At 35.5% G+C, this 23,036-nt stretch overlaps 1 protein-coding gene and 1 non-coding gene across 3 annotated transcripts in view; both read right to left on the bottom strand.

Moving 5' to 3' along the window:
• Kpna4 (karyopherin subunit alpha 4) overlaps positions 1-23,036 on the bottom strand; it is a 55,821-nt gene that overhangs the window by 8,577 nt on the left and 24,208 nt on the right. For both annotated transcript variants that reach the window (XM_027391774.2, XM_027391773.2), the window contains 10 exons: positions 20,870-20,965; positions 20,274-20,359; positions 18,109-18,195; positions 15,643-15,812; positions 15,514-15,558; positions 13,654-13,785; positions 11,987-12,115; positions 10,081-10,185; positions 3,269-3,340; positions 1,742-1,904 (listed from right to left, as the gene is read on the bottom strand). In XM_027391774.2, coding sequence (XP_027247575.1) covers positions 1,742-1,904; positions 3,269-3,340; positions 10,081-10,185; positions 11,987-12,115; positions 13,654-13,785; positions 15,514-15,558; positions 15,643-15,812; positions 18,109-18,195; positions 20,274-20,359; positions 20,870-20,965 — 1,085 coding nt within the window. The remainder of the gene's footprint in view (positions 1-1,741; positions 1,905-3,268; positions 3,341-10,080; positions 10,186-11,986; positions 12,116-13,653; positions 13,786-15,513; positions 15,559-15,642; positions 15,813-18,108; positions 18,196-20,273; positions 20,360-20,869; positions 20,966-23,036) is intronic.
• Positions 11,421-11,747, bottom strand: LOC113832912. Its single transcript, XR_003480405.1, has one exon.

The following is a 23,036-nucleotide window of genomic DNA, read 5'->3' as shown; positions in this document are numbered from 1 at the left end:
GTGCTGAAATGAAGAAAAGTTATTTTTCCCCATGAAGTATTCCGCTAATCATTCCTGTGTAGAGGAAGTTATTTTGGGAGCTTGTCACAACTCACTCTCGATGTTTCTTCCATCAAAAACTTTATTTACCACAAACAGACCAAGGACTGATAATTTGTTATCTTCACTACTTTTTAGAGTTTCATAAATATAAAAATGCCTGCAAAATTCCACAAGGACATTTCAAAGATTTCTAAAACTCAGACTATCTGAAGTACAATGATTACTTGCCTCTTTCAGTAATAAACAATATCTAAGAAAGCTTTCGTTCCTTACCTTCAATCTAAGCTCGAAAACCTCACAAAATCATTCAGGAGTTCTATTGTCCTTCCTTTGTCTACATTATTATTACCTTCACTTATTGTAGCCTGTCCTCTATGTACTTTGCTACCTGGTTTCTGTGCCTCCTTTCTCCCAAGGCCCTATGTGCCAGACATCCATTTGAACACATCCACTTAGATAAAGTGTACCAAGGGCCTGACATTCTTTATGGAAGAACCCACTGAAATTTATAAAACACACTCATTACTAGTAAGACAAATAATGCTCAAAAAATTCTTAAAATTTTAATATATAAAATTACTCATTAAAATGTTTATATGGTAAATCAAGTGGTAAAATAATTTTCTTACCATGGTTTTACTAATTATTTCTCTATCCTATTCCTTATGTCCTCTTCCCACTCTGATAGTTGCTACACTATTTTTTCTTCTATTTGTCATATTAGCAATTCTAATATGCCTATTTCTTGTTGCATTAATAAGATAGTATTCAATATCTATTTTTTCTTCATTATGTTTTCAGGGGTGGGGAGACACAGACTGAGGATTGAACACAGTGCTTCAAGCATACTAGCAAACACTTACAGAGCCAGTGTCCTATTGCCTATTTCTTATTGCATTAGTTTTCCAATTTCTAGGTTTCCCACTTAACTTTTACAGGTTCTTCTACTCTTTCATTCATGTTCCAACTTGAGTTAGACAATTATGGTTATTTAGGTTGACACTCAAATTTTCTACCAAAGACACAACTGGCACTTCAGTTTTTTGCCTAAATGTTAACCTTAAGAGTTAAAAAAAAATATTGTGTTGTTCACATTCTAGGTGGCTCTGGTCTGAAGCCAGATTTGATGTTTATTGCCCTGCAGAATAAAGTATTTGCTCATGACTTCCTAGGGTCTGGTCATTGGCTGCTTTTTAAGCTTCAACTCAGGGCTGTTGCCATCTCATACTCTGTGATTCAGCAATATTGAATTACTTATAATTTGCTGAATGCTATTTCTCACCTCAACTTTGCTCATGTTTTTATCTCTGCCCAGAACACTTTTCATCCCTTTTTACTTTATTAATCCTCATTCATTTCTCACAATCCAGTTCAGCTGTCATTTCCTGCTTCTTCCAGAATGGATTAGTTAACCCATTTTGTTGTACATTTCTATTAGGGTAATTAGCACACTAAATCAGTTCATATCATATTTCTTTTAAGTCTAAACTATGTACCTTGAGGGGCTGTTTTGTTTACCACTGTCTTCCTACTACCTGAGTAGGGTGCCTTCACTATACAGCAACAACTCAGTTACCTAAAAATATACAGACTATACATATAGAATATACTTTATTGTTACTTAACTACCTATGATAGAAAAATACAGTAGTCACAAATAGAACATTAAAATGTATACAACACCCCATTATAAACTTACCACCACATTCTTCTATGAGATTGGCTATGGTTTCTGCTTCATCTTCAGCCATTTTTAATATATTACTTAGTCCATCAAGTACTACTTGCACAACTTGTGCATCTTTTACAGTCAGCAAATTGCAGAAAGGTGGAATAACATTTTGTTGGATAAGATAGGCCACCTGAAAAATGCGGATTCCATGAATTGACAAAATAAGGGTCAACTATTATTTATTTATTTATTTACTTATAACGGAAATAATGTTGACTTCCAAACTCAGTATGAAAACATGAACATCTCTCTCCGATGTCAGTCAGATTCCATTATTAATCAAATAACTTCTTTTTAATGCAGCAAGTTTATTTTTCTAAAATTTAGTGGGGGATGTGTGTGTGACTAAAGTGAAGACTTAACCTCTTATTATATAATATTCTTTTTCTATAAAAGTACCTTTACCCAAGATCCTTTAAACCAACCAAGAGATTGACTTATATTTTTTAAACACTATGATTGTTCTAGTAACAGTACCTACTGGCTCCACACTGTGTTGTTTTAGCATTCTGAAGTGAGATGAGAGGCTATTTTTTAAGGCAACAGAGGAAGACATCAGGTGTACTAATTTATCACACTAGTCTTTACCCTTGGGATACGGTTCTCATTAAACTTGAAGCTCAACATTTTTCACTGAAGCTGGAAGATCCTCCTGTTTCCTCCTGCCCACAGTGCTGGATTACAGGTGTAAGCAGCAATACCTCTTTTACATGGGTACTGGGTGTCTGAAATCAGGTCCTCATGCTGTGTGTAGCAAGTGTTCTTTCCCACAGAGCTATCTCCTCAGCACTCAGGTTTGCATTTAAATTGAGCTTTTTTAAAAAAAATAATAAATTATCAGTTGCCACTTGGTTCATTATTTACCTTTATTACTTGTTTTATGGATGAGCTCCGAGACCTTTAGTACCAGTGTTGCTTCCCATATGTCTAAATTCTGCCATTTATATTACTCATTGGGACATGTTAATAATGTGCTCCTCACATTCTTTGCCCTGTTTTCTAGTCCCAGCTATGTGACTCCTTTGCTTTTCTGCTAGTGAATCTGTTTGCAGTTATTCTTTTTAGGAGAATCACTAATGTGATTTCTTTCTACCATATTAATTTTGAATTTCATTTAGTAGGTAACACTTGGACATTCATAAAGCATTATGTTCAATGGCCAGCAATGTAACCACTAGAAAAACACGCCTTTCCTAAGAAACATGAGTAAAGGAAGTTAAGGAGATACTTTTATGTTTATATTAAAAAAAAAAATCATAGAGCAGAGTTTGGAGGTGTATCTCAGTGGTAGAGTATAGGCTTAGCATATGGGCTCAATCTTTGGCATATGTGACCTGCATGCACACATGAACACAGAGTTCATACACAACCTAAAACCAAAACTTACCTACAAAATATAGTCTTCTATTATTTTACATAACTCACTTAAATATAAAGATATAATTACCTATATTGTTAATTTTACCGGTTTTGAAAAATAAAAGTTCAACTTACTTGGTCTTTCCTCCCACTAATTGTTAAGTTACTTATGGCCCAAGCAGCTTCTTTCTGTGTGCCAAAATCTCCCTTAAAAACAAAATGAAGCAAAAAAGAATACAGGGTAAATTTAAAAAGATATTTTCTAAAATGTTTTTCAGTTGCTTATTTCTAAGTTTCTCTGGAGGTATGTTTATACATGTGTAATTTTTATTTACTGATAAGTCTTGAACCACAGTGAATCTATTCTGAAGAAATAAAAATTACTTTCTATGAACTCTCTGGGTAGGTGGGGATGACAATATTACTCTTCAAAATCAGAGTAAATAAAAGTCAAATGCAATTTCATTAAAAAAAAGAATACAAATTGAAAACTTTTAAAAAGACATATGTATGTAGATTCCAGTAACCTCAATTGAGATTCTACCAGAAAAATAATTTAATAATGTACATCTTTCTATATTTTGCTATAACACAGTAACAGCCAAAAAGCAGACTCATTTAATGTTTTCAGCAGGTATATAATTAATACAGTAAATTTTCAAAATGAAATAACATAAGCCATTAAAAATCAAGACTAGAAGCCTGGAAAGAATGTTATATTAAGAAAAAAAAAACTGTATACAAATAATTAAAAACCCAGAGACAGATACTGGGGTTAAAGCTGAAGATCAGAGAAGCAAAGCAGCCAGCCACTAGCTGTTACCTCTACCTCAGACTGAAAGGGCGATCCTGTCCTCATTGCATATCCAAGGAGCTGCTCCTTACACTCACTGAATGCAGCATGACTCTCTAGTGCTGTATTTAAAGGTGTACAGCACCACTGCCTGGCCTCTATGGCTGTAGCTAGCTTTGCCTTCTGATCTTCAGGTAAGCTTTATTAGGTCACAAACAAAATATCATCACAAAACATTCACAAATAAGAAATCTAAATCAGAATGGAAATGAGAACTAAGGAAATCTAAATATCTGTGAGGGAGATAATGGTGCAAATGGGTATAGTCTTACAGAGGTGAAAGGGAATTATGCAGCAATATTTTCTCATTTACCCAGTTATGCTAAATATAACTTGGGGAAAAAGAGGATATCCACCCAGACTAGCCTTAAACTCCATATTGTACTGTGTCTGCCTTTAGAGTACTGGGATGACGCTACCATGACCCACAAGCTATTCTTTAAAATACCACTAATTTTAACAGTGAAACTCAGAAACAACTTAAATGTCATCAATAACAGATTGATTAAATGTCCAATCAATAGGCTAGGTGAGTGAAATAAGAAACAAAAACCTCTCATTCTGCAGTCTACAAAAAGCTTAGCTCTAATGGTAGGTACCACCCTAAAATGAAAGGATGGAAAAAAGTATCCCAAGCAAATGGTGTTAGGAAGCAAGCAGGTGTTGCCATCCTAGTATCTAACAAAATATATTTCAGATTAAAACTAATCAGAAGAGACAAGAGGGCATTTTCATTGTAATCAAGGGAACAACTAACCAACATTACTATCCTAAACTTACATGTACCACAGAAAGCACACTATTGGAATTAAAGAAACAGATTAACACCCAGCCCAATATACCAGTAAATAATTTCTAGAATTATAGATTTCCCCTCACTTTCTCCACAGACATAACATCTGAATAAAAAATTAACAGGAGGAACTTCAATATTAAATGTCACTATACATCAAATGGACTTAACATATCTACAGAATATTCCACTCAAACACCTATAAATACATTCTACTCAGCAGCCCATGGAAGCTTCTCTAAAACAGACCATACCCACAGACACAAAACAAACTTAACAAATTCAGAAAAACTGAAGTAAATTCCACATCATAAAAACAAAAAACTATAGTAAATTTCTAGTAAGTGTTTAAATGCATGGAGATTCATAATTTATCACTGAATGGGCTAAAGAAGAAATAAATAAAAAAAATCATGGAACTAAATGAAAACACAACAAAACTTCTGCAACAAATTAAGAGCAGCTCTAAGAGAGAAATCCGAAGCCCTAAGTTCCTACATTAAAAAATCAGAAAGCACACACATAAATGGATTAATAGCACAACTCAAGTATTTGGAAAAACAAGAATAAATGAAACCACAATCTAGTAGTCAACTAGAAATAATTTTTAAAAAATAATTAAAAAAAAAGATTTAATGAAACAGAAACAAAGAAAACAATGCAAGGAATCAATGAATAAGAACTGTTGTTTTCTGAGAATACAAACAAGATTGACAGACCAAGAGATGACCCAAATTGGCCTGGGGCGGTGGTGGCGCACACCTTTTGCCTTTTTGTAAGTTTGAGGTCAGCCTGCCTGGTCTAAAGAGTGAGTTTCAGGACAGTCAGGGCTGTTACATAGAGAAACCCTGTCTCAAACAACAACAAAGAGATGACCCAAATTAACAGAATCAGAAATGAACACAGAAAACATTATATCAGACACCAAAGAAATTTAGATACTATAAGAGAATACGTTAAAAACCTGTCCTCCATTAAGCTGGAAAACCTAATAGAAATGGGGAAATTTCTAGACTCAACCAAAACACCAAAATTGAATCTAGAAGTTAACAGCTTAAACAGATTAATAACAAATGTGATTGAAATAGTAATAAAAGCCTTTTGATCAAAACAACAACAAAAAACCTGAGCCCAAATGGATCCACAGACAATTATACCAGACTTTCAAAAGATGACTGACAACCAATACGCCTTAAATTATTTTAAAAAAGAAAAGAAACAGAGGAGCAGCCCCAAGCTCACTTTATGAAGCCAGGATTACTCTAATACCAAACCCAGGTAAAGACAAAACAAAACAAAGTTACAGACCAATTTCTGAAGGATACAGACTCAAAAATCCTCAAAAAATTCTAGTAAACCAAATGCAGGCAAATATCAAGTTCATCCACCATGATTAAATTTGCTTTATTCTGGAAATAAATGCAGGATGAGTCAATAAACATAGTAAGTCATATAAATATATTAAAGAAAAAAATCATATGATCATCTTAATATATGGAGAAAAACCTTTGACAATTCCCAACAAGTTTTGACAATAAAAGCCACAGAGAGCAGAACTGGAGGAAACATACTTCAACTTAAGAAAGACTATATAGGTCAAACCCATAGCCAATATTACCTAAATGGAGAAAATCTTAAAGCAATCTCATTAAGACAAAGAATGAGACAGGTCTGTCCATTATCTTCCTCTTAGTCCCCACCTTTTCAATATAGCACTCGAAGCACTAGCTGGACCAGTAAAGCAAGAGAAGGAAATTAAAGGTATACAAAGAGGAAAAGAAGTCAAGTTTCTGTATTTGCAGAAGAGCTGATATGATATGTAAGAGAGTCCCAAAATTCCACCAGGAAATTTCTAGAAACAATGAACAATTTCAGCAAGTGGCAGAATACAAAACCAACTTATAACACATCAGTTGTCTTTCTATACCCCACTAACAATCGGGCTAAAATAAGAAAAGACCATGGACACAATCCCATTTATAATAGCTTCAAAGACAATAAAACGTTGTGAAATCTAACCAAAAAACCCTGTCAAAAACAAAAACCAAACAAAATCAAAACTAACCAAAAGAGGTGAAAGACTGCCACATACACACAAAAATCAAATTTCTGAAAAACAAAAACAAACGACAAAGATACTAGAAAATGGAAAGACACTCCATATTCATAGACTAGTAGAATATTGTGAAAATGACCATCCTACCAAAAGCAATTTATAGATTCAATACAATCTCAATAAAAATACTCAGAATATTTTTCACATAAATAGGAAAGAAAACATTAAAATTCATATGGAACCATAATAGATCCCAGACAGCCAAAGCAAACCAGAGCAACACGAACAATATTTGACAATTGCCATTCCCGACTTCAAGATATAGTAGAGCTCTATAGTAAACAAACAATATGGAACCAGCATAAAACAGACATGCAAATCAAAGAGAAGACCCACATATGAGCACACATAATTATAGGCATCTGACATTTGACAAAGATGCTAAAAAATACACTATTAACAAATGGTGCTAGGAAAACTAGGTGTCTACATGCAGCAGAATGTAATCAGACCCATATCCATAACCCTGCACAAAAATTAACTTCAAGTGGATCAAAGACTTCAATTTACAACCTGAAATGCTAAAACTGCATTTAGAAGAGAATTTAGGCAGTACTCTATAAGATAAAGATGTAGAAAATGCACTCGGAAGGCAGAGGCAGGCAGATCTCTGTGAGTTTGAGACCAGTTTGGTCTACAAGAGCTAGTTCCAGGACAGCCTCCAAAGCCACAGAGAAACTCTGTCTTGAAAAACCAAAAAAGATACAGAAAATGAATTTCTGAATAGGGTTCCATTTGCTCAGGAATTTAAGCCAACAACTGACAAGTGGGACCTCATAGAACTAAAAAGCTTCTGTGTAGCAAAAGAAACAATCAAGCAGAGAAACCCACTTTTGCCAGCAATACATCTGACAGAGTATCAACAACCAGAATAAGCCAAGAACTAAAAACAAAACTCCACAAACAAAAACAAAACAAACAAAAAACCCAAAAAACAACAACTAATCTAGAAGACAAATGTCCCAATTAAAAAAGGGATCCTTTTTTTTTTTTTTTGGTTGTTGCAGGTTAAATGGATGGAACTAGAAAATATTATATTGAGTGAGGTAACCCATACCCAGAAAGACAAAAGCCCTATGTCCTCTTATCAGCAATTCCTACCTCCAAATCCTCTGACATGTATACAACATGGAGTAACCAGGGAATTATAAAGGGAGTGGGATAGGGGATGAGAGAATAACAGGATACAGGTGATATGAAAGGGGAAATATGGGGAGGAAGGACTTCAAAACAGAAGGAGAGAGTTACTGGATCTAACCTGAACACCTCCTTTTCTGTGGTTTAGCTTTCATAGTACTAGAAAGTACAAAAGCTTCTAAGAGAGAGAAGCAATCAACAGTCCTATACAGCCATGTGGTACCTATGAACCACAACAATAACCAGCATGGTGAGAGATCCCTCAATGTGCAACAATGGTACTCATATGTTGTCAGTAACCAGCAGCTATCTAACTAGACTTAAGGCCTGTTAACAGGAGGAAATCATGCTTGGTACTAGAAACATAGCCAACTATTCTAGTTGGACTAGTGATCTTAGAAGAAAACTTAACTTACTATACCAGCACAATTTATACATACATACATACATACATACATACAATGTATATATGTAACAATAATAAAGAGATCATCAATTTGTGATTGATGTGAATGTGATTACATTCTAAAGCCGGTTTTATACCCACAGGTAAGTATAGCTCTCACCTCTCATCAAAGAAGTCTCTCTTCCCAGCAAATGGAGACCAACACAGAAAACCACAACTGGCCATAATGTGGAGAACAACACATTATAGGGTGTCTAGCTCCAAGTGATTCATCTAAAACACAACCCTTGAACCTTAGGTTCAAGGAACATCATGGAAGTTAGGGTTAGAAAGACTAAAAGCCTGAGAACTAGAAAGTCTGCTGGGAGATTATGTATCCTAGAAATGACAGGGAAGCTATACCCACGAAACCTAACACTATGGCAGCCTGAATAAACCTAAATAAGAACCATATCAAAGCTGAGCATCGGTGGCTAACACCTTTAATCCCAGGGAGGCAGAGGCAGGCGGATCTCTGTAAGTTTGAGGCCAGCCTGGTCTACAGAGCGAGTGCCAGGATAGGCTCCAAAGCTACACAGAGAAACCCTGTCTCAAAAAACCAAAAAGATCTGTATCAAATTATATTAATGCTGAAGACTGTCATTTCATGGGGCCCCACCCCCAAAGAACTACAGGCAACTAATGACTGCTGAGAGATAGAAAATTAGCATATCCCAGGGATGACCTTCTTAATTAGTTATCCAATACAAAAACGGTCAGCTCTGAAACTGTATAGACTCAAGCAACAAAAATGAACTCAGCATTCTGTATTTATACATCTATATATGTAAAAATAATAAAGAGGTTATCAATTTGTAATAGCATAGGGGAAATGGAAAAGAACATGGAAGGTTGGAGGGAGGAAAGAGGGAAAGTGATGTAACTATATTTTAATTTAAAAAATAAAAGAAACCTCCAAAGCCATAGAGAAACCCTGTCTCAAAAAACAAACTAACAAAAAAAAAGAAGAAATGCTAAAGAACTATGTGCAATATGCCAAGAATGGGAGAATTAGAAAGTCACCATTTTGTCACTCTTTAATTAAATAATGAATCCAAGCAATAATCAATGACTATCTGAAAACAAAATAGTTTTTCCTACAAATCTTAGTGAGTATAAGGAATGAAATGGCACACAATAGCACACTCACTGGCCACTGGATTTTAGGCAAGTGATTTGCTCATGCAATAGTTTCACCTGTCAAGTGGACATAAATCCTTAAATCTGTGGGAAGGAGGCTCTTTCTTTCCTTCCTCCATTTAAGTCCCAGGGATAAAACTCAGAACTCCAGGCTCACTATTTTGCTGGATCAGCTTGTTATATTAAAAGAGGTAATATTTACAAAATGCTTAGAACAGTATGATACCTGTTGACTACTGGTAATGATACCACTTGTTTTAAGTTAATTCTAAAGCGATGGCTATCTTGGGCAAGTAATGACAAAGAGGGGTTTTCAAGAAGAAACATCTGTTCTATATAATATTGTTGGGTTGAAAAGTTTTATTATCAGTCATATTTTATAGTAGTATTCACACCACTGTGTAGTGAGTGTTTTATTAAACAGAAAAGTATTTGTCACATGATACCACCATGATTTTCTTACCTTATCCAAAAGGTGTATTATCATTGGTACAAGATTGGCATCAATTACTGCCTGAACCTGCTGTTGATTTCCTGCAGTGATGTTGGAGAGGAACCAAACTGCTTCCTGTGGAACAAGATGCTTTCAATATTTCTTACTAAAAAAATAGAACCTGTGTTTGAACTATGAAAACATATTCACTAACTAGTATTCTCAATTATTTTATTACTGAATGAGTTCTATAAAAAAAATCTTAGAAACTTCAATTCTACGATCTCTTTTCTGTACTAAAAAAAACAAGAATATTTGATTAAAGCCGTTTTTTTGTTTTGTTTTGCTTTTTAAATAAAGAAAAGGTCTCATTGTGTAGCCCTGGATGGCCTAGAACTCCTAGAGACCCACCTGCTTCTTCTGTCTCCCAAGTGCTGAAATTAAAGGTGTGTGCTACCATGCCTAGTCCTCCACACTTGATTTTCTATATAACAATATAGTTTACACATTAACTAATACCTTTCCTACATTTTTCTTTGGATAAATCACAACTGGCTTCTAATTCAAGTCACAATGAGCTAACTCTTCTAAAGAATTTTTACAGGCAATGCTGTCTGAGAACTGTATGTCTTAAAAGAAGTTTGGCTGAACAAATACAAGGAAGATGTCATAAACTATAAATCCTAAAACTATTGCAGATGAGATTCAGCACCCTTTTCTTAAATAACACACTTTATTCTACTCTCCCTAGTCTACCTTTACAATCCTATCCTAGTAGATAAATCTCAATTAGCCATGACAATGAAGACCATCAAAATGCAAGTGAATTCTTTTAGTGTCCTTATTTATAATAGCCATTCATCGTACCAGTCCTCTCAAGAGCTAAATGTGGAACTAGTTGGTTTGCTAGATTGGTCTATTTTAATGACCTCTGAATGCTTCCATTAATACCAAAGATGCTAAGCTATTTCTGGGATGATAGTGATCACAGTGTTTCATAAGCTTCAAAGATAATAAATGCATTACTAGGGGCTGGAGAGATGGCTCAGAAGTTAAGACCTATGACTGCTTTTCCAGAGGTCCCAAGTTCAATTCCCAGCAACCACATGGTGACTCACAACCATTTCTGTAATGAAATCTGGTGCCCTCTTCTGGCCTGCAGGCATACATTCAGAAAGAACACTGTGTATGTAATAAATAAATAAATGAATAAATCTTTAAAACAAAATAAATGCATTATTAAAATCCAAGTTAGCAATAAACAACACAACAAATATTTAACATCCTACAGAGGATATTATTAGAATTTACCAAACTTAAATTCACCAATTTAGTAATTAGTATTATAAACACAACCATAACTAGACTCTCTGGATCAGATCACAGGACATTTAATGAGCCTGTTAGAGATTTTAGGGTGCTGGGCTACTTAGGTGAGCTGTTTTTGGGTTATAATCATCGGCAATATTGTAATCAACAACCCACGTTATTTCTACAACAGCCTCAGATGCACTCCAATATCAGCATCACCATTCAGTGCCCCCTTTCATAGCCACCACACACACACACACATGCACGCATGCACTCACACTATTAAGTATAAATGAAACATTAAACTAGGAGAACTACTCTACGTATTAAAAGTTTCCACTCATGACAACATTCAACACCCAAGTATCTCTATTTCATCATTTCCAAGAGAGCCTAAAATGTACTTTGTTGGTGATGGTATAGTATAACTCAGTGGTAGAGCGAGTACTTAGCAAGTCAAAGGCTCTGGGTTTGAATCTAGAATCCCATGAGCATCTTATAAAGAGTGAGATATTTTCTCTTGAAGCTTTTATCAGCATATATTAAAAGTCAATGTAATAATTCCTCGGAACCTAATTCCAGAAACAAAAACTATCATTTTATTAGTATCTTTTAAAATACTTACTTTATTAATTTTTTCTTTGGGATGAGTGAGGAGTGCTGGGAAGTGTGAAAGAGCATCACAGTTTAAAACTACTTGTGTTTGCTCATCAGTTCCAGTGACAATGTTGCCCACAGCTCGAAGTGCAGCAGTCTGAAATGGAAGATTCAATGAGATGTTCAACGTTAAGCATTCTTTTTTGTTGTTGTTCTTTTTGGTTTTTTGAGACAGGGTTTCTCTGTGGTTTAGGAGGCTGTCCTGGAACTCGCTCTTGTAGACCAGGCTGGTCTCGAACTCACAGAGATCTGCTTGCCTCTGCCTCCAGAGTGCTGGGATTAAAGGCATGAGCCATCAACACCCTGCTAATGTTAAGCATTCTTATCAACCAGTGTCAGGCAACTTGAGACAGATTCATTCTTTCACAAAAATCTTTCACTACAACTAACTTATTCCTTTTGAGCACTTACTCCATGCCAGGAACAACAGTAATCTAGAAACAACAGTGGAAATATGAAATATGTACATTCTAGGCCTTATGTAGCTTAAGTTATTTTAAGAGAATTTATATCAATATAAGGAGCATTTTTGATAGTAATTACACCTATAAAGAAAATAAAGAAGTAATTTTCATTTTCTGTAAGTTTTCCTCCTTAGATAAATGATTTAGCTGTTTAAACACACAAACTTATTCTTTCAAGAACAGGCAATTCAGTACTTACTGGAGTACTCCAAGCTGCACAACCAACATCATCAAATTACAAACATTTTTATTATATCCCAAAGAAGTTATATACCCATTAACTGTCATCAACATTGTCCTCAATCCCAGGTCCCTGGCAATACCCCTCCCCATGTCTATTAATCTGTATATTCTGCACATTTCATATAAACAGAAACAAGTTCATGTCATGGCACTCAGTGGTATTCATTCTTTTTTTGGCCAAATAATAATCTGTTATGTGGTTAGTAACAGTTTACTTCTGCTTTAGGGTTATTATGAATAATGCTGTAACAGACATTGTATATGTGGGAGTTGTGTGCTTGCTTAAGCTCCTTTATCACTGCAGTTTGACTATCTCTGCGTGTGTGTGTGTGTGTGTGTGTGTGTGTGTGTGTGTGTGTGTGTGTGTGTGTGTGTGGTGGGGATGGCTAAAGCTGAACTTTGCACAAGTAAGACAAGTGGCTGTACATCTGAGCTATATCCTCAGCTCCAGCTATAACTTTTCCCTGCTTGTTATACATGGAGCCTCACTGAGATAAAGAGTACGTGAAAGGACTTAAAAACATAAAATAGAGAAACAATTAGGAAGCCCTTAAACTGCACATTTCAGTTCAAATCCTTTATCTCAGAATCAGTAAATCAGGGTTAACCAAACTTGTTAACAAGAATGCTTTCCGATGCCACCCAAGGTGCTTCACTAAAGCATGCTTCTCTAGAGTAGAAATCACTTCTTCACAGTAGAGTGTCCCTGTTTGGCAGGGGAAGGAAGGTTCCTAATGAACCAGAGTGCTCTTACCTCATTTCCTCCACTTTAAAATTAGGATAAAATAACTCACCTTTTCCCAATCAAAGACACATTTCATTGTTAAGTGAATAATATGCTTTACGTTATTGAAACTGGTAATCTTTGAATGTCATGCTTAAGTCAAGTTGTGGTGAGAAAAACTCATCTTATTCAAAATGAACTTACTTGAACTTTAACTTCCTGGTGGCTGAGTAGAGGAACCAAATGAGGAACTATTCCGGAGTCTATTACCATCTGTATCTGTTCATTGCCAGCATCCGTAAGGTAGGAGAGGGCCCAGACAGTATCTACCAATATCTAATAAGTAAAACAGAAGTTCAAATCTTAAATATTTTCTCATTTTAATAATTCTTTTCTTTTTTGGGGGGGGGCAGTTCAAAATAGGGTTTCTCTATATAGCTCTAGCTGTCCTGGAACGTGCTCTATAGACCAGGCTGGCCTCAAACTTAAGAGATCCATCTGCCCTTGTCTTCCAAGTGCTGGGATTAAAGGTAGGTGCCACTACTTGGCCATTTTAATAATTCCTAACCATACAACCAATCTGAGATCTTTCTCTTCTTGTTTCAACTCAATGGAACATCTTTAACTATACTTAGAATGTATAAATTGACTATGGTCCTAATCTCAGATCAGTATTCGATCTTAATGCAGCAAACTACACGGCACATTAAATAGAAAAATCAGCCAACCAACCAACCAACCAAACACAAAATCCACCCAACATTTTTTTCTCAGATGCTCACAATGCAGTATGATAGGTCCAAATATATTGTCCATCTACCACACATACCCATCCAACATACACAGTGGTTTATAATGCTTAGTACAGGTCAAATATATTTTTTAAATTCTCTAATACTGTTAGCTCCATGAAGGAATGCATACTACTCCTACTCCTACTACCTAGGAACATTACTGAAGAAGTGGAAAGGAAGGTTTATGACTCTAATTTCTTAGCATGACATGTCTATTTTATTCTTGAACTCAGAGCAGTTGTGACCATCTGCATAGTCCTGGGCCTGCCAATACCCTGTTTGGAAGGGTGAGAGACTCATGAGACATGTAACCTCCGCCCCCAGCGCCCCCCCCCACCACCTTGACCAGTTAAAGGTTAACAGGAGAAGGAGGAGCATTTTCTTCAGTGGTACAGCAACTAGAAAGTCACTTCCAACTCCCTAATGCATGCACTTCCTGCAAGCAAGCCCAATGAAGCTCACTGGGTCACACACATACACACTAAAGACATGAAAGTTGAAGGGCATCAAATTCGAAACAGGAAGAAAATTATCAGGACAAAAGAGGATACGTGTGTGTGCGCATGTGTAAGAGAGAGATTAATTAAAACACATTATGTACAAGTGTAAAAATGGCACAATAAAATCCATTACTATGCATAACTGATACATGCTAAGAAAAAAATAAAACAAAGGCTGAGACATGAAGATCACAAGTTCAAGGCTAGCCTGGGCTATAAACTTGAGCTGAAAGACAACCTGAGACACTACATGAGATCCTGTCTCAAAACAAAAGGTAAAAAGAGGGCTAGGGATAAATATAGCTTAGTGGTTATGTATTTGTCTATTATTTATAAGGTCTTAGGTTTAATTCTCAATGCCACAAACAACAACAAGAAAACACTACAGGTGATTTCTTAGAAGCTCCCCACAGATTAAGATCAGGGCAATAAATATGTAAAAACAGTAACGCCTTAAAAATACATATTTCATACAGCTGTAACTATGGGAGAGGCTTTGTGATAGGGTAATCACAGAGGTTATGAATAATCAATAATGATAACGAGAGATGACTAACTGCATCTTTATGACAGGCTTGATTCTTCACTGAAGCTACAGTTTATGCTATAGGAAACAGAGTAAATATATATATAATATACATACCTCAATTCTTGAAATGTTAAAGTATGAGAGAATACAAGTACATTGTTTTCATCTCTCCTATATCATAGAGCAAGTCCAGTACATATGTATATACACATAAATAAATATACAAAGAGAGTTTACTCACATTTACATCTGTGTGATGAATTAATACACAAAGAGCTGGAAGAATCTGAGGAGAGAAATATGTACAATTCAAAACATATACAGATTAAAAAAATACATACAATGGTATATGAGTATTTTTCTTGTTTACCTCCTGAATCGTTTCCATTGGTGGTGGTGGGTCTTTGTGGCGACATAAATTGACCATAACCCAAGTAACATTTCTTAAGAATGTTATAGGAATAGACGGACTTATGAATGAAAGCAGAGGTTTTACAACTCCAAGACTTATCACATAATCTCTACACTGAGGCCCATCACCTGTAGAAGGATTAATTTAATAAGATAAATCAATAGTAAGTCTTTTCGTAAAACATAAAGCGCTGGGTACTTTAATAAGATCTCTTTAATTTTATATAAAGGTTTAGGAATTTAACAAGTAAGAACTCTAGGTCTTTGAGCCAAGAGAAACAATGCAAGTCATACACTCCTATTACTTGAATCTGTGTCTTTATAGCTGCTTGCTCACAGGATGCATCTATGCCCTCAAGTGTGGCAGACTAAGAATTCTTTTATATACCTTAAGCAGGTATCTGTTACTGTTACCCCAATGACACTTTCAGTTTAACAAAGTTTCAAATTAATACAAGATACAGCAAAATAACTATTGAGAACACATATGCAGAATTCATAGTTATGATCCAATATTAGTATAGTGTGGTGGCACAAGTCTGTAATCCTACCGTTTTGGAGGTGGAGTCAGAAGAATGAGTCAAGGCTAGCTTTAGCTACATAATGAATTCAAAGTCAGCCTAGGCTACATGAGACCCACTATTAAAGCAAAACTAAAAATTCACAAGAAAAACTTTCTTGTACGATAATATCTGCTGATGTATTTGAATTAATTCCAAGATGTATCTAGAATTAAAAGCAAAACAAAACCCCAAATACTATGATGTTCCTTTAACCTGTGGGTCTCAACCCCTTTGGAGGTTGAATATCAGATATTTACATTACAATTTTTAACAGAGCCATGCCGTGGTGGCACATGTCTTTAATCCCAGCACTTGGGAGGCAGAGGCAGGCGGATCTCTGAGTTCGAGCCCAGTCTGGTCTACAAGAGCTATTCCAGGATAGGCTCCAAAGCTACACAGAGAAACCCTGTCTTGAAATACCAAACAAAAACAAAAACAACCCAATTTGCAACAGTAGCAAAATAACAGTTATGAAGTAGCAATGAAATAATTTTACAGTTGGGGGTCACCACAACATGAGTAACTGTATTAAAGGGTTACAACATTAGTAAGGTTGAGAACCAGTGCTTTAACAATTTTATACCTAAAACTTGGTATAAGAGCAAAGGAAAGAGGCACCTGGATGTGCAACGCCATGTTTATGAAGGTAGTGTGTTCTATACTAGTAAGTTTACAGAGCAAGCTGCCCACAAAAACTCCCAATCATACATTCTCATATTAGACCTAGAATGGGACAATAAAGAGGTATCAGAACAATACTAATATATACATGCAACTAATTGTGATGACGCATACCCATAAACCCCAGAATTAAAGAGGCGGCTAAGGTAGGAAAATTGGTCTGAGTTCAATGTAACTTGGGCTACATAGTGAGTTCAAGGTCAGCCTGGAAAATATATGCTGCAGGACACATGCAAACACACATACACACAAAATAAGTGAAATGTCATCATTTAAAAACAATCTCGGAATCCAATTATCAAAGTAATGAGGCCTCTAAAAAGGGATTTTAAAAACCCCATCCTCCATAGTTGAGGTCTTGAGCTATAGCAGGAACACACTAACTCAAAACCCAGAAGTTTTCCATTATTTTTTTTCAGACAGGGTCTTATTATGTAGTATAGGCTAGCCTTGAACTCACAAAAATTCTCTTGCCTCAACTTCCCGAGTGCTGGGATTAGTTCCTTGAATTTAAAAGTTTGGTTTACTATATCCTCTACTAAACAGCCATGGTGATGCATAGCTGCAATCCCAGCACACACGTGTATGTGTGAAACAATAATGGTGTTATATTTTATACATTACTAAATTTTATTTATTTATTTATTTTTTTGAGACAGGGTTTCTCTGTATTGCTTTGGAGGTTTCCTGGAACTCGCTCTGTATACCAGGCTGGCCTCAAACTCACAGAGATCCGACTGCCTCTGCCTCCTGAGTGCTGGGATTAAAGGCATGAGCCACCAACACCCGGCTTAAATTTTAATGTCTTATATAAAGTTTTATTTTTAGACTTTTCAAGTGTGCTATAAAGGGGAAAATTATCAGTTTAAAATTTGCCTATTACTTAAATGGAGAAAGTTAATAAAGTGGGCATTAATATGAAAAATATCAATAATTTATATATCTTACAATCCTTTAAATAAGAATTGACTACCAACAAAAAGATATGGTAACTTACAAACATGCTCCTTCTGTTTACTGTTGCTTTACACTTACATAGTTATACAGTTAAAATTTCTCTGCTAATGTCACAAAAACTGGAAATGACAAGAAATTACTTTTCAACTACTAGCAGTCATTTTTATTGGATAGTGTATGATTTATCTAACTTATTGGGTCAGCATTCTAAGTTTTATACAAACCTATGATATTTCCCAGTGCCCACACTGCCTGCTCACAGACATTCTGATGGGATGAACGCAGAAGCCTCAGGAAGAGTGGCACAGCATCTGAAAGAGGAAAATACATAACAATTAAAGATGAAGAAAATATAAGCCCCTTCAATTCTTTTTTGACTGAGACCCCAACAAAAGATTATACAAACTACCAAAACTATTTTAAAACATCACTTTGTTAAATATTTTTTGTGGAAAACATCAAAGTAAAATTTAATATATAAACAATTCCAAATTAAATTCCCTGTTTCATTCACAATCTTGGACTGAACCCAATGCACTCTGTAAGTTGTCCTCATAGTCTAAAACTGCACTATGGCTCTAGCTTAGACAGAATTCCAATTTCAAGATTAATTCCTTATAGAGTAAGTATTACCTTCAAACTCAGAGAAAAAGCCCAACTTTTTAGGCAAGTTCTGCCTTTTGAAATTTTTTTATAGTATTTAGTTTGAGAAAGAAAGTGTGTATGTATGTTAATGGTGTGCATGGTATACATGAGTGCACGTATGTGGTGTATATGTGTGAATGTTGTATTTGTGTTTGTTGTATTTGAGTATGTGTGGTATAATATGGCTGTATATGGGTGTACTCGTGAGGTGTGTATGGGTGTGCATAAATAAGTCAGAGGACGATTTGCAAAAGCCAATTGTTTCCTTCTTCCATCAGGGTCCCAGGGAGTTAACTGAGGTTATAAGGATTGGCAGGAAGTATTTTCTCTGCTGAGCCATCTCGCTTGCTTTGCTTAAACAATTTTTAGATAGGGAAATTTAAATTAACACTATCTGAGTTCTTAGGCTGGTGATTCTGTTGCTTAAGTGGATAGCAAACACAGAAACAGGTCTCCACATACCTGAGCACACTAACATGCACTGGCTTTTTTCTTCCTGTCTTTAGACAGAACTCCAAAGAACACTACATAATTTATAAGTATGCAGATCAATCATGCTCATGATTATCTATGATTTTTGGATACCATATAAAATAGCAATGATAAACAAATCCAAAGTAGAAAACACCTGTAATCCTAGCACTTAGATGAAGGTTGGAAGCAGGAAGATTAGCAGTTCAAAGCTAGCCTACCTACATAGTGAGTTTGAGTCCAGCCTGGGCTACATGAGACCCTGTTTTAACAAAACAAAACAAAAAAACTCAGCTTCTTCCTAGTCATTAAGAACTATATAAAAGGCCGGGCATGCCTTTAATCCCAGCACTCGGGAGGCAGAGGCAGGCGGATCTCTGTGAGTTCGAGGCTAGCCTGGTCTCCAGAGGGAGTGCCAGGACAGGCTCCAAAGCTACACAGAGAAACCCTGTCTCGAAAAACCAAAAAAAAAGAACTATATAAAAGAGTAAATGTGGGGCTGGAGAGATGGTGGAGCTGTTAAAAGCACTGGCTGCTCTTTGAGAGAACCTGGGTTTAATTGCCTGCACCCACATGGCAGTTTACAATTGCCTGTAACTCCTGTTCCAGAGAATCTGGTGCCCTCACACATACCTGCAGGCCAAAACCCAATGTAAATAAAATAAAAATATTTAAAAAACTTAAAAACTTAACAACTTAAACTTAAAAAAACTTAAACTTAAAAAACTTAAAACATAACAAAAAAAGTAAATGGTTTTAAAAAAGTGAAAGAAAATGTGACACACTGATAGGACCATAAAATCTATCCAATAAAACAAAACCAGTTTTAGGAGGATTTCAGGTAATTTCTAACTAATATCACACACATTAAGATGTAACATACTTACTAGTTGAATAATGTATGTGCTCTGCTCTTTTAAATCATACAGAAAGGAATCAAAGGAATCAAAAGGACTTTGGCAAATGGGTTTATCAGTCAATAAAACAAGATGAGTAAGGTAACATACTCAAGGCAGCTGTTTCAACAACCCTGTCTTATCGGTAGATACTAACTATATCTTTTAGGAGGATCTATAGATTTATTTATTTATAAGATGAGGCCTCAAACTCATGATCCTTCTATGTCAGCTAACCAAAGCCTGGGATTAAAAGCATATGCCACTATGCTTGGCCATCACAATTTATTTTTTACCAATGAGGCAAAAATAAATAAATAAATAAATAAATAAATAAATAAATAAATAAATCACAATTTTGCTAATTAACAACTTACTGGACTGAACCACTGCTTGTGTCTGTTCAGAAGTTCCAGATGCAATGTTTGTCAAAGCCCATGCAGCTTCAAACTGTAAAGAAGGACTACCAAAGAACAAGAGATTTTTAAATCACACATTTCACTTCACCCAACTGACTACCAACCATTTCTTCCCTTCAGTATTTAAAATGTTGCTCAAGTTGATTTATCCATCTATCCTTAAAAACATAACAACCCAATCATTTCATTATGAAGTTCAGACATGTCCCCAAATGTCCCTTCTTAGTAGTTTTATTTATATCTTTACTGAAACAGACATTTTCATATTATTCATCAGTTTTTAAATACTTATCTTGCCAATTTTCAAAGTTCACACATTAAAAATAATTTTCAAATTTTTTTTGGTTCTTACCTTGATTCTTGATTTTAACTTTCAATTCTATCCTGTAACACTTTACTTTTGATTGTCCCAAACTCATTATGTATAGCCCAGGATCACTTTCAACTTCTGACCCTCCTGTCACTACCTCTTGAGTCTTTTTCCTAGATTAAATTAGAAAATCTACCCTTGCAAAAGAACACATTCTAGTTTACAACAATAATTATATACTTACTTGTCATCTCTTTCAAGACAATGAACTAAAATAGGCAATATTCCAGATTTTATTAAGTCATCAATTGGTGGATTTCGATCACTGGACAAAAGCTTCCTGTAAGACAGATACCTCTTGTAAAACTTAATGATATATATTATTACAACTAAATTCAAATTCACATTGGATATATAGGTACTGCTGTAAATCTGAAGAGATGGCATAAGTATACACTTTGAAAATTACTTCTTATATTTCAAGTAATGCAATTTATTTTCTTTAATCATGAAAAGATTTTTAATAAATTAAATTTATAAATAGGGCCAATAATTAGAAAATTTTGGTAGACATCTTGCCACTTTTAATAATACAACACTATTCCCTCAACACAGTTCTGAATATAGCAACTAAAAAGGCAACTAATTTTTTTTTTTTTTTAAAGACAGGTTCTTACTATGTAGTCCTGGCTTCTGTCTCTGAATGCTGGGATTAAAGGTATGGCACAACTAAAAGTTTTTGTATGTGCTATGTTCGGAGTTAATTTTATGCTTAGAGAACAGGTAGACAAATTTCAACATAACATTTACTTTGCTAAAAAAGAATTAATACGTTTTCAAAATGTCTCAAATTAGGCATATCAGGCCCTACAAAGGCTAAGAGTCCAAAGGGTGGTATGCTTAAAGTGGTCACATTCATTCATCCCACTCTATATCCTATAAAATATCATGAAAGCCCAACAATAACTAACATAAATCTTCTTACTGGAATTTGATGTACAACTATATAAATATAAGGTTTAAGAAAATCTTATCAGAGCATCACCCTATATAAACTGTCCCTATATAAGGGACAGTTATTTATTTACTATCCTATGAATATAAAACTCCTTGTCTTACCTTTCAACTGCTCCATAAGGTGCTCCACACCTCATCTAACTGAAGCCTGGTATCACTGTGATCTCATCTCTAAGCACTTTGTATCCTACTCTCAATAGGAATGGCTAGTCATTTATTTATTTCAGGTTCCATACCATCTCTCAGGTACAGTATGTGTACAGCACAGTCCCACACTTGTTGCTGGGTGCCACTATTTATTTATAAATAAAGGTTTTATTTATTATGTTTACAGTATTCTGCGAGTACTTTGCCAGAGAATAGCTCTGCATTCCCTATTAAATTCTTGGGGTTTTTTAGATTTATTTATTTATTATGTACAATGTCCTGTCTGCATGTGTGCCTGCAGGCCAGAAGAGGGCACCAGATCTCATTACAGATGGTTGTGAGCCACCATATGGTTGCTGGGAATTGAACTCAGGAAGAGCAGCCAGTGCTCTAAACCACTGAGCCATCTCTCCAGCCCATCACTATTAAATCCTAAACAATTACGCCCCCCCCTCTCTGACAGGTTCTCATATATACAAGGCTAGGTTTCAAACTTCCTATGGGGCTAAGGATGATCATATATTTCTGATCCTCCTGTTTCTACTCCCAAGAACTGTGATTACAGATATGTTTTACACAGAGCTTGCTATCAAATCTGTACGTACCAGGTAAGCATTCTACCAACTGAGCTATATATCCTCAGGCTAGAATCTAAACTTGAGGAAGAAATTATATTATACCTTGCAGGTAGGACATGAAAAATTAATCTGGAACTGACCCAGAAACTTCCTCTGTATTAGTTAGTTTTCATAGTGTGGGAAGGACAATGTAGGCCACTGGGGATGGAGGGTGGGCAGGGTGGAGAAGAACAGACACTAATGGCTGTAATCAGTATGGGACAATACTGACATGCCAAGAAAAATGTACCCACTGATGCAATGGTAGCCTGATTGTTAAAAAGGGCAACCAACTCCTTTCTCATTGGATTTGAGTCCTGTTCCATAGAAGAAATTCTTATCAGTTATCACAAACCTGGTCAAAAGCCGATGGTTAGGGAGATTATAGTTCTTAGGGGTAAACTTACAATTGTAGTTCAGCCAAATCATCATGTTCCCAAACTGCCTTATAAATATTTATGTTTCTGCCCATAGATATGTGCTTGGTCAGAAGTATTTTTGTAATGGTTAATATAGAGATCTATAACTGAACAAAGTATTGAGAATAAGTGACTGTTGAGTTTTCAGTCCAAAATGGGACATCTTTATCAACATGCTCTCTCTTCAAGGATCAGTGCACATCACAGAAAC

Source organism: Cricetulus griseus (genome assembly GCF_003668045.3).
Source record: "Cricetulus griseus strain 17A/GY chromosome 1 unlocalized genomic scaffold, alternate assembly CriGri-PICRH-1.0 chr1_0, whole genome shotgun sequence".
Lineage (NCBI taxonomy): Eukaryota > Metazoa > Chordata > Mammalia > Rodentia > Cricetidae > Cricetulus > Cricetulus griseus.
This window is presented reverse-complemented; position numbering and strand designations above follow the sequence as displayed.